Here is a 13,243-nt window from a genome sequence, read left to right as displayed (position 1 = left end):
CCACATACACCATTTATTATTTGTTTATAAGTGCTAATAATAAAACCAAAGTTTACTTGTAGTTCAATATCATTTGGAGACATGACTTAGTTTTTACAAGTGTTAAAAATAAATAACTACTCTTATTTAGTTTTGAGATTATTTTAAAAATTAAATTGTTAGCTATAGTCCCATTAAATTCTATTATGATCCTTCCATTGCTATGTTTGAAAATTAGTTTCAACTTTGAAGGGCATCATGTATGAATAGACCAAAATGATGTACATGCCAAAGAAGGAAAAAGTAAATCAAAGTACTATCTCACTTCTGTTTTTCCAAAATAGAAAAGCGCACACATAAAATTAAAGCAAGTTAGTTGATAACTATTACACAAAGAATAAAAGAATGAAAACAATCAAAACGTATTCTTAACATTGTGCTTGGTTACAATTCTAAGTAAACGAGAATCAGTCACATTGACGCGGCAAGAAAATTGAAGAAAAACTACCCCATCATGAAAAAAACATAAGCACAGCAAAAACGCTTGTAAATAATTAATTTGAACAACTATATGTTTTATGAACTCTATATAACAAGCTCAAAATAATTATAATAGTATATTTTATTTTTTTTATAATTATCATGTATATAGTTGTGAAAAATAATTATATATGAAATACAAATTATACACACACATTAAATATTAAAAATATTTGAAAATGTGAAGTGATTAATATTTTTTATATTTAAATTTAAAAAAAAATTGTCGGCACTAATAAAGTATATCCCAAGACAAATCAGAAGCCATAAAAGTGATTAAATAAAAAATAGGGTGAAGGTGTAATTTAAAGAAACCCAAGATAAAGAGCCGGCCAAATGAAAATCTCATGAGAAAACGCCAAAAAAAATGCACACCCTCTTTTAATATAATAATCATATTAGTGTAACTAAAATTAATTAGTAATATAAAATACATTAAATTATAAAACATATATATAACTATATAAAACATATTATATATTTATTTATAAATATATAATAACTCATTTTAATAGTTGATTTTTATGTATAAATATTATTTTTTGTTAATATTAATATATAAAACCAGAGATTAACAGAGAGAAAAACCACTAACGCCACATAGACTCATCCAGTCCTTTTCTTCTTGTCTCTAATTGAAACATCTCTTACGTTACATTGTCCGTTTCCTGAATATATATATAAAACCCTTTTCCATCTTCAATTCTCGATCAAGAACTTACTAAGTATATATCATCACAAATTAAACGATAACCATGAATTCATCAGAAGTTGAAGAAGAAGAAGAAGCACAAGATCATCATGGAACCAAAAAGTCTTATGATTGCACATTCTGCAAGAGAGGCTTCACAAATGCTCAAGCTTTAGGGGGTCACATGAATATTCATAGAAGAGATAGGGCCAAGAACAAGCCTCATCTTCTTCATCACTCACCAAATTCCTCAAACAATAATCATCAAGAGGGAGAATTCATGTCCCTAAAATTCTCATCATCATCAACCCATGCTTTCGATTCTCAAAGGACCTATGACAACATGTATTTTCATCCACCTCCACCACCACCACCTAACGATTATCAAGTTAGGAACCATCAGCAACATGAACCACCATTTCAATTAGATCAATTTCATCATCAGCCTATGATGAATCTCAAGAATCAAGAGCTTCAAGGTGCCAATTTGAGTCTACAAATTTGCCCTACTAGTGATGATCAACATGTTATTAGAAGAAGAATTCACCAGCAAGATAGTGATGAAGTGGACTTGGAACTCAGACTCGGCCACCATCATCCATAATTCTCAATCACAACTCAAACCTAATAATCAAGGTATGTATATCTTAACATTTCTTTTCTTCTTTTTTTTTTTTCTTTTCATCATGTCATTATATTATGTATGTGAAGAGCACATATATATAAATCTTAATTTCACAATAGTACCCCTAAGCACATATTAAATTCTTGATTAATTACACTATTTATGGACATTAAATTTTGGGCCAACTTTATATTCTCCTAATTAAGGCATGTATGAATATATGCAGAAGATTTGGATGGCATATTGTAAATGAAGCCCAGAATGGTGAACTGATCAATGAAGTATATCAGAACTAATTAACTATGAGGTACATAATAAATTGTATTATTATTATTATTATTATTATTATTATTATTATTATTATTATTATTATTATTATTATTTAAGAATTAGTAGCAGATAGAAGGCTGGGTTATGTTAATGCCTAACCTTTATTTTCATTGTATCAGCAGAAGATATTAACCTAGCTAGGTTTTCTTCTTTCATTTGGCTTGCAATTAGCATATATATATGGATGGATGTTTTAGATTCTTATTATCAATGTGTACAACAGTACTATATTAAATTAAAGATCTTCTATGACTAGTAGAACTTTATGATTAATCCTTTTGCTTACGCATTTTAGGTTTTAACTTGACTTTAAATTACCTATAATTTTATTTCTTGGTTTTGTTCATTTTATGCACCCAATTATGATTGATTCACATTGTTTTATCTTTCAAAAGATTGTTTCTGATTTAAAGCACAGTTAAGATCAGATACTATTGTCTCATATACTCTCATGTCAAATTCTATAACCAAGTATATACATGAATCAGATGACAGACAGAAAACACATGCTATATCACTGTCATTGGCTCTAGACCTGCATTTATCACCATACAAATGAAACGGCTCAAGAATATTGATTTGAAAATTAAATATAATATATAGTAATGGAAATATTTCAAATGTATCATACTCTCGGCTACTCTAACGATTTTAGTTATTAATCTCAATTATGAATATATTTTATAATTAAAATCAATGATTAAATTTAATTTTATGATTGAGATTAATAATTAAAAATACTAAAACATCTAAAATTATAGTATATTTAAAATATTTTCTAGTTAAAACTAAAGATAGAATGTCATATATAACCCCCTCACACACACACACACACATATATATATATATATATATAATTAAAGAAGTGAAAGGTCATTTAAATGCTACTTCATGCTAGTTCCATGAAAAAAATATTTGTAACACTACTAAAAACATTATTTTTAGTATTTATTTATTTTATTTTTAACGACAATAAAAATAACTACTAATATATTTATCAGTATTTAAATATTAGTTGTCTTATAATTTATTACTAAAAAATTTTAATAATATTATATAATTATTAATAAAAATTTTATTAATGGTCAAAAAAATATATAATTACTATTATAATATATATATAATAATAATAATAATAATAAATATATAATTATTATAAAAACATAAATTCAGCATGTTATTGTCACTAAAAATTTACTAACAAAAATCATTTATGATACATATGGTGCTTATAGATCATATATGATACATTGTTGCCATTCTTTAAATTTAGGTTGTCCACTAGGCTACTAAATGAAAAAGAAAGAAAAAATTATCATGAGAAAAAAGTAGAACAGGGAAGAAAGAGCTAGGATGGGGAATCGGATAAGGGTTAAAATGATGAATACAATCCGGTAAAAATAAAAACGAGATCAGAATCACATGGGCCATTATGGCTTAGCTTGTTACTCAAATTTTTTCCGGTAAAATAACATGGACAACTTGCTTAAAAGATATAGAAACAAAAAAAAAATAAGTTAAAATGGTAATACTTATGACATGATTTTGATACTATTCACGGCTAATAATAAGGATAGAGAACTTCAATAATTGTGTACATCATTTTTATTTTATGGCTACGTTTGGTGTATGAAGGTAGAAAGAAGAGAAAAAATAATTAAGTATGTGTTGTTTCTTTTATAACTAAGATAAAACAAGAAATTCTATCCAATAAATTATAAAAATTTACCGTTACCCTCAGCTTGTCTTCTCAAGTCTCGTCACTTATTTACTCTCTGAATTAAACCTTGTTTCTTTTAATGATTTGCGTCTACAATGGTACGGATGATGAACATCAAAATGCTCTTGTTATTATATAGTCTGAATTGAACTCCAGGATTTGGCCACGATTCAAACGAGGATTTAACAACTTTTGCCAAAACAACTTTGATTTTTTTTTTTGAAAATTAAGGAGAGAAAATTTCAGGCGATTAGTTAACGGTTTACTTCATTAATTATTTTTCAGAATTTAATTTTAAAATACTGTCAATATAAAATAATTTTATACGTACATCCAATTACATAAAGTCATATTAGTAAAAATAACTACTTTAAGTTTATATTAACTGTCTGAATGGTCATAAAAAAGAACCGATATAATCTGTTATATTGTCAGTGCATCAAAATTAAACTCAACTACACGTATATTTATACATAAATATATTATTAGTGGCCAATTTTAATAAGTAATTTTAGTGTACCAATATTATTTTTGAATATTCCAATATGTTAAAATTTTTCTCAGTGAATTTCTATTGATTGTCAAATATGTCTTTGGCATTAAATGTATATAAGTTATAAAGTGATTAAGTAATCTACTTTATGTTTTAGATGTTATTATGCATGATTAGACTTGATCAATATACATAATAATAATAATAATAATAATAATAATAATAATAATAATAATAATAATAAGATAAGATTATAGTATAACATGCTTAATTGTAATTATTTGAGTTTTTGATCAATATACATATATATTATAAGAAAAAGATTCACGTTTTTACTTAATTTTTTTTAATTATTATTGAATACTTCTGGAAAATTAAACATAAGATATGTTCTTAAATACTAAACTCTTATATAAATATTATCCTTCAACCATTTAGTTTTACTGTAATTATAAACTCCAGAGATATCATATATAATTATCTCTTTTGATTATGTTCCAATTTATTAGTATTAGATCTGGAATGTCTGTCACAATAGTCCAGCTGTGATATATCACTAATACAAAACTAGGACTTCTTTTCTGCTATGATTTTTAATAACCATTTGAACATATATATAACAAACATGCATACGTGCATGTATATGTCATGTGGACTGTTAGTTAGTTGTTAGAATCAAAAGGCATTACTGAAATTGAATGTTGTTTGCAAGATTTCCGCGAGTCTCAATCTCTAAAGCTTTGTTATTACTTAGATGGTTCTCATTTAAGTTAACTGCAAGTAGTTAGAGTTAGTTACTATAATAGTTGGAAGTTGGAATAGTTTTTCTGTTAAAACAAAAGTTACTTGAATTGAATGTAGCTGCATATATATACGAGGTTCACTTGGGTTGCATCCAACATGTTCCAGTAGAAAACGTTTTCTAAGCGCATACATCAATTATGTGCATTGTGAGGTTGAAGGTGATTGTCTCGTCCTTAAGAGCAGCAACAGCAACAACAACTTTCTGGTGAGGCAGGGGCAGAAAGGGAACATCATAGTATCAAGGAAGCAGAGCATCAGCAACACAGCAAAGCTAGGACAACAATGACCAAATTCCTGAAAGATTCATGCACTAAATAAAATAATTTTAAAAGTTGAAAAATGATATTGGTAGAGTATAATTAGAATCAAGTTTGATAGATTGGTGAAAAATAAAATACACATATAAATACAGCACATTTGTGTTTATTCGGATTGGTATCTTTTATATTTGATTCTTATAATTTTTTTATTTTTTAAATAACACATTATATTTTTTCATTAAAGAAAATTAGTCTTTTTTTTTTCATTTTTGATACGGAAAAACAAAGAAAAAAAATTATAAGAATCAAATATAAAAGATACTAATCCTAATACACATAAATATTGTGTTAGAATATAGTTAAAATTAATTAGATCAATTAATAAATATTTAAATATACTAAATAATACTAATTGATCTATTTACTAATTGATTCTAATTATATTTTAATAGATATAAAACTTTCAAAAGATAGTATTATTTTGATAAAACAACAAAATAATGTATATTTACGAAAGGGAGGAAGAATATTGGGTAAAGCGGATGCAAATGGGAGGCAGAACAGTCACCAAAAAAATTGGGAGGCAGAATATTGGATAAACAAATGAGAGTGGCTGATTGGCTCAAGAAAAAAAAAATGGGCTAAGCACCACTAAAGATGATGGTGAAGAGAAACAAATTAGTCTCTGCTCAGTTCAAATAACCAACTCCACCTTAATGTAACGGCTAAGCATTTTTTGTTTCGAGTTGACCGTTGCAAACTTGCAATGATGGAAGAGCCACCTTGTCTCACAAAAAATAGAATTAGAGACTAAAGTGGTTTTTTTTATCAAAAATATTATTTGTATATTAAAATTAGTTATTAAAATTAATCAATAATATATTTGTAGTTTAATTTATTTTTAACATATATTTATATTTTAATATATATTTTATACTAATAACTAATTTTAGTGACTGATTTAAATGTACACATAACATAATTAATTTTTTATATAAAAAATCGCATTGATTTTTTTTTTTTTTTGGACTTGGGCCACGGCCAAGCATTGATTTTCTTGAAAATGGACAAAGATGGAGATGGGTCTTATTTCAAAATTTATCTGTATACACAAATATTATATAAAAAACCTTAAGATTCTAATTCTAAGCCAGACCTAGTACGAAATATTAGAAAGGATTAAAAGAAAAAAAATATGGAGTTAGACTTTTTTATTCCCAAAGATCATAATGGCCCAGTCATATGTTTGTTTTCCTTCATACTAAGCATAAATCTGGAAAGCCCATTTATGGAGAACAGAAACAGATGTGGTAATAAACTAATTGCATCTAAACGAAAAAAAAATAAGACTAATTGCATAAGACCAAAAAGGAAAAAGTTGATTACTTCGATACGATTGTTAATTTATATGCATCGGTAAATTATAAAAGATTGACAAATAAAAACTTATTATATGAATTATATTATCTCTATCTACATTTATTTTTTATTTATTTTTTTAAAAATATTATGTTAGTATATATATATATATATATATATATATATATATCGAAATACTCTCATAAATAATTATAAAAAAATAAATATATTCTTATAATTATTTTTGTTAAATGACTAAATAATCCATTTTATTTCTGTAATAAAATACCCCTCTTCAATAACTAAAATTAAAATCAAATCAATCTAATAATTACAAAAAAATAAAATAAAATCAAGTAACCAAAAAAAATCCTAATTTAAAGATATTTGTGTTTGTTCTTATTCTTTTGCGCATCATCTCCAAAATTGATAAACAAATTCTAACTCAGTCAGAACCATTCCTCTTCTGCCTCTCCCTACTTGCTTGTTGCTTCTCTAATCCTGTTTCCACTGTGTGCTTTCCTGCCTCGCGTTTTCGTGTTGTCGCCCCTCCCCTGTATGGTCTCGCCTTCGTTGCCCTGCGTCACACCGTTATGCTGTTATCGCCCTGCCTCGCACCATTGTGCTATCGCCGTCCTGCCTTGTAAAACCCGGTAGATTAATAAATAATTAACTAATAAATTAATTATGAGCCAAAAATATTTAGAATACATATTAAAACACTAATTTTAAATATTTTAGCGCAAAATTAGGCCAACATACTAAAACAGTTGAACCAGACCCGTTTTAGGCCCAAGACCCAACACATATATATATATATATATATATATATATATATATATAACTCAACTTAGCCACTCCTCCCTCTCATAAAACCAATTCACGCTGGGATTGAGGGAGAAGAGCCAAGAACCCTAGCTTCCCTTCCAACACAGTCTTCCATCAACCATATCTCTCAATCTGAAATTTCGGTTGCTGCATCGTTTGCAATCGCGCAATCGTCTTGTCAGGCTCTTCAAATCTATCCGGAACTTCAATCACTGTATCGTTTGTGGTTTGGGAGAAAATCGGCCAAAATATGATTTTAATTTTCTGTAGTTAATCTATAACGTTACACGAAAACTTAGACCAGTTACCATAGGATATGCTTGAATGCTATGAATTGTGGATATAGTGGATTAAATATGTATAAATGTATTATTGATATTGATTGATGAAGTTGGTGAAATAGTGTGTGAAAATGGTTTGAAGGAATTGATGAATTCATGTTTTAGAATGATTGACAATTGGATAAAGAGTGTGTAATAATGAGTAAGAGCAATTGGTATTGATTTAGTTATGGTTGGTTTGGTTTTAGATTGAAAATTTTGAAAACTAGAGGAGTTAGCATAATTTGGTAAAAATAGAATTTTAACCAATTTTGGTGGCCCATAACTTGGTCCTTGGAGTTTGGAATTAAGTGAACTTTGTTTCAAGTTGAAGATAGTTGTGAGAGCTTTAAAACGGTATAAAGATGAAGGAAATTGAAGTTTTGTAGAGAAAGTTATGAATGTCGGAAGTTAAGTATAAAAAACTGAACTCTATAATATTGCAGAAAACCATAAATTCTAGTTTGTGTGCCTACGCATACTACGTGAGCACGCATGGTCCAAAGCATGTATTAAGACTCTGCGTACATATGAGGGGGTGTGCGTATATAAAATATAAAGTAATAAATAATAATAAATTAGCACTAATTTATTGATTATGGATATCATGTATATAAAATATAAATATTATAGGTATAAAAATATGGATGTTAAATTAGAGAATTTAACAACTTCTGTTATACAACTTATATTTTACATATAAACTATTGTAAAATAAAAAAAGAATAAAATATAAACAAAATTAAGAAATAAAATTTTAAAAATAATTATTAACTCATCATATTAAAATCAATAAATAAGAATACATATGAATAGTAAATAAAAAATATTAAAATCATAATTCTTTGGTGTATATGTAAGATAATTTGAAATATATAACAAGACACATAGTTTAAAATTTAGTAATATTAATTGTAAAAATTTGTTAATCATGGATATTATATATATGAAATTATGAATGTTATGAGTATGAAAATATGGATGTTATTAATATGAAATTTTGGATATTATGTGTACCTTACCTAACTATGGATGTTATGAGTAAATTTTGAAAAATATGAAACAAATTTTTAAATTATCAATCGAAGATAGTGATTTAAAAAATTATATGTTGATTTAAATGTATAATATCTTCAAAAAAAATTAAAACATTTTGAATCATGATTTATTAGTGCATACGTGAAATAATTTGAAATATATAATAAAATATAATTTGAAATTACATAATATTAATTATAAAAATATATTAATTATAAAAATTATGTATATGAATATATAAATGTTATATAATAAATAAAAAATGTGCTTTTATTATTATAATATCAATTAAATGTCATAAATATAAATTATATATATTCATTTAATAAAAATATAAATTGATAAGGTATGTGCTTATAATATACTATTTAATATATGCAATTAATGTTTTTATATACAATAAATATTGCAGTAAAAAATATAGGCGCGTGAAAGGATAATAATTAAATTTTACTCATCTTATTAAATTAAGTTAATAATAGAAGGTTTTGACTGATTTTGGTTTCCTAAGTTTGGTTATCAAACTTTTTCTATTTTTAGGCTTATGATAGTACAAGAATGTAATATACATTGGATTTGATTTTAAAGCCCCACAATTTGATGATGCACAATGTCAATTACTTTACTATCAGGAATCACAATAAGTATAGATAAAAAGATGGGTTAAGTACTTTTTTTCGTCCTTAACGTTTTGAGTGAAATTCAAAATCGTCCCAAACTTTTTTTTGTTATTAAAATCATCCTCAATCACTAAAAGATTTTTATTTATTTGTGGCAATTTTTTTTTTATTTGTGGAGGTTTATAACCCCCACCAAATAGTTTGTGGAGGTTTCTAAAATCTCCAAATTTTGAGGTGCCACAAGGTCTTTTGTGGAGGTTTTTAAAAACCTCCACAATCTATTTAGTAGGGGTTTTATGTGTGTGTTTAGTGGGGGTTTTATATTAAATTTTTGTGACAATTTTAAATCACTTTTATGACAGTTTAAAACCCCCACAAATTGACTTTTTAATTTAACATAAATTATATTTTGTGATATTTTCAAACCTCCACAAATCTTATAGTTATTTATTTATTTTTAATTTCAAATCATTCATTAATTTCATTTCATTTACATATTCTCAAATTAAAAATTTATTTTTTAATATCAAAATTTAAAAACTAAATATTTTATAAAACTAAATTATGAAAATATATATTCCAAAAAAAGGGTGAGTTTAATTTGTAAAATAAAAATAAAGAAATGAAAGAGAATAATTAGAAGCTAAATAAAATATCATGCATTGATGGATTGAATTCACATACATGTATATATTTTACACATTATATACATCAGCAATCATATACTAACAATTATATACAAAATTATCAATTTAATTTATCATCATGGAATTATATATTGGTAGTGAGTAATGCAATAGTCACAGATATACAAATCTGATTGGTGCATTGTCCTCTGCTCCTAGTACATTTCCAGCATTTAATGGAACTACCTCTTCAAACCTGTGGTGGTAGCAGAGATATAACCAACTATGGTTCAATAAAAGACAGTTATTTGATTATAAAGCATTGGAATCTTGAGAAAGTGGTTACCCCAAAATGTAAACATCTGTTGGTTCTTGAGTAGAAAGCCATTCATCAATCCCAAAATCTTCACTTGGAGTTCTTCCAGCAACATTCCAAGTTCCAATTGTTACCCTGCAGAAAAAAATGAACCATCCTCAAGATACATATTTCATTGATTACTGAACTTGAATGTTAATTATGCAATGCATGATGATCATTACCACATACCTCACTTCCTTAAAATTTATATACTGAGTACGAAGTGTTTCTGATTTTTCTCTTCTGTGTCTTGTCTTGTTTCCCTTGCAAGCTGTATCTGAATCACAAATATCAAATCAAAGATTAGGATTAATTTCTATGCAAATCATGACAAGATGCTATCAATTTTTGTAACCAGTAAGAGAATTATTGCCTAATGATAATTGACTTTGGAATATGCATTGGTTCTCTTAAGTTCTAGGTGGATTATCTTGGAGCATTCGAGTTCTTGAATTCTTAACAGAACCTGAAACAAGAAAAGGAATCAATCACTTTAGATATTAAATAACTAACAGCATGTAATTCATAAAGGTGAACTCACTTTAGCATGTAATTCATAAGCCACATCATCATTTCTATCTTTAGATATTAAATAATTAACAGCATAAAAAACTAGCCTCTCATACAAGGTAGCTTGTCCCTGTCACAACTCACAACTGAACTCTTATTATGTATGAAAAATTAAAATTTGGAGTAAGCAATGCTAGTAAGAGACTTCACTGAGGAATAGAAGCTCTCCCTTGCATTGAATCAAAACCCATCATGTCACATCATCATGATGAGTGCAAACAAGAGATTATAATATAAATTAAAATTTTGGTGGTTACAAAATTATGTACTATGATCATGGTCAGTAATATAATATTATTTTACATATTTTCCAACAGAATAATCAAACTGTTTTATAGTAACAAAATCAAACTTTTACAAGAATATATACCAAATATGTATATCATATATTATGGCCGATTAGTTCAAACTTTTAGTATTCACAAGGCCATGTAAATTGGTCGATGAAAATTATATTTATGAAAAAAAGTTAATACTATATTTTACAAATTATGAGCATCTAAAGCAAGCATTATATTCACATTCTGTTTAAAGTTTAAACAGTAAAAAAATACAGTAAGTTTGGTCACCAATTTATACCCAATTCTCTTGAAAGAAAGATGTTGTCGATGTATTGGAGTAGTGCAGGGGAAGCCGTCACATAAGCTTGCATTAGCACTCTTCCTGAAAATTCTGCAGCATGCAAAAGACATTAAGAAAATAGAGAATATCTATTTCTTAAATTATTATTATTATTATTATTATTATTATTATTATTATTATTATTATTATTATTATTATTTGGGTCTGGAGAAAGGGAAATATAAACATAAATAAAACATATAAAAAGTTAACTTGATGCCATACTTACTATCCTGATTGAGTTTCCTAAACAATTGCTGCTATCACGGATCTACAATCTTGTTCGTAGAAAGTGGAAACCAATTTCCATAACCCATCATCAATTTTTTTTATAAAGAAAATAATATGTGTGTATTTATGTATATAAAGAAAATGTAATGCTTGCCTTATGAAAAAATGTGTGTATTTATGTATATAAAGAAAATGTAATGCTTGCCTTATATAAAAAAAATGAAGATCCAAATAAATACAAAACATAATTCATTCAAAAAATAAAATAAAATTTACAATATAACAAACCAATCAGAGCAATATAATGACATAGCAAAAGAAGCAGTAGCTAATGAGTTAATATTAAGAGATTTATCTCCCCAGCATTACAACATGAATATAATAGAATTTCATGAATATAGATGATATGGACTATGGAGGACATAATGATTTAGCCATCTTCCGACACAAACTTGGTGGACCAGGCACCAAATTTGCTTTAAAGATGATAAAGCATGCTATTCTACAATCACCACATCAAACCAGAGAAATCCGAGAAAGCAGCCACAAATTTGCAAGTCATGCTAAATGAAGCATAAATCATTTTAACTTTTTAATATCAAGCAAATCTAGCAAAGTTTAAGCTGGAATTCATACTCCCCTTTAACTTGTTACATTCTTTGGAGCATGAAACCTCAAAATTTGATTTCTCAATAAGACTGAAAGCTCAATTGTCAAAAAATTCATACAAATAAAAGATCCTAGTTCAGTTCATGGAAACCTTTACAAAATAGGAACAAATCTTCACCTCAATGACTCGGAATGACATAAGAATTAGTTCCATAAGATTTGATAGCTTCAATCGAAGCTTCCAAAGTCTTTCACTCACTCGCCTTACAGATCTATTCAGCCAGTGCCACCGAGTCCGCCCCCAAACCCCTCTGAGTGCTTCAAGCCGCTGGAGCAAAAGCAGAACCAGCGGCTGCAGCACCCGCCGTGGAAAACGACACAGAAATGGAAGATGTAAAACATTACTATCTCGAGAGGCGAGAGCTCCACAAATTGAGAAGCTCCACAATCACCTTGTCCTCATAACTCCACCGGCGACGCTTTGATGGAGGAGACATGGCGGCAATGGCGGTGAGGAGATGAACGGCAATGGCTGAAATCGATATTTTAGGGTTCAGACTCTTTCGTTCTCTCTCTCTCAGAACTCTTCTGATTTTTTTTGTGTGGTCAGTTAATATTTGT

At 27.4% G+C, this 13,243-nt stretch overlaps 1 protein-coding gene and 2 long non-coding RNA genes across 3 annotated transcripts; 1 reads left to right on the top strand and 2 right to left on the bottom strand.

Annotated features, from left to right (window-relative positions):
* Positions 1-1,274: 1,274 nt before the first annotated feature.
* On the top strand, positions 1,275-1,814 carry LOC130949947 (transcriptional regulator TAC1-like). Its single transcript, XM_057878538.1, has one exon. It carries the CDS (start codon positions 1,275-1,277, stop codon positions 1,812-1,814), a length of 540 nt encoding a protein of 179 aa, XP_057734521.1.
* An 8,429-nt stretch (positions 1,815-10,243) lies between these two features.
* Positions 10,244-10,873, bottom strand: LOC130948063 (uncharacterized). Its single transcript, XR_009072918.1, has 3 exons — positions 10,781-10,873; positions 10,580-10,684; positions 10,244-10,489 (listed from the first exon to the last, which is right to left on the bottom strand). It is a non-coding gene; the product is annotated as an uncharacterized LOC130948063 (long non-coding RNA).
* A 91-nt stretch (positions 10,874-10,964) lies between these two features.
* Positions 10,965-13,243, bottom strand: LOC130948064 (uncharacterized). The gene is made up of 3 exons (XR_009072919.1): positions 12,801-13,243; positions 11,741-11,833; positions 10,965-11,057 (listed from the first exon to the last, which is right to left on the bottom strand). It is a non-coding gene; the product is annotated as an uncharacterized LOC130948064 (long non-coding RNA).

Source organism: Arachis stenosperma, chromosome 9 (genome assembly GCF_014773155.1).
Source record: "Arachis stenosperma cultivar V10309 chromosome 9, arast.V10309.gnm1.PFL2, whole genome shotgun sequence".
Lineage (NCBI taxonomy): Eukaryota > Viridiplantae > Streptophyta > Magnoliopsida > Fabales > Fabaceae > Arachis > Arachis stenosperma.
The sequence above is the reverse complement of the archived record's forward strand: the minus strand, read 5'-3'. Positions and strand labels throughout refer to the sequence as shown.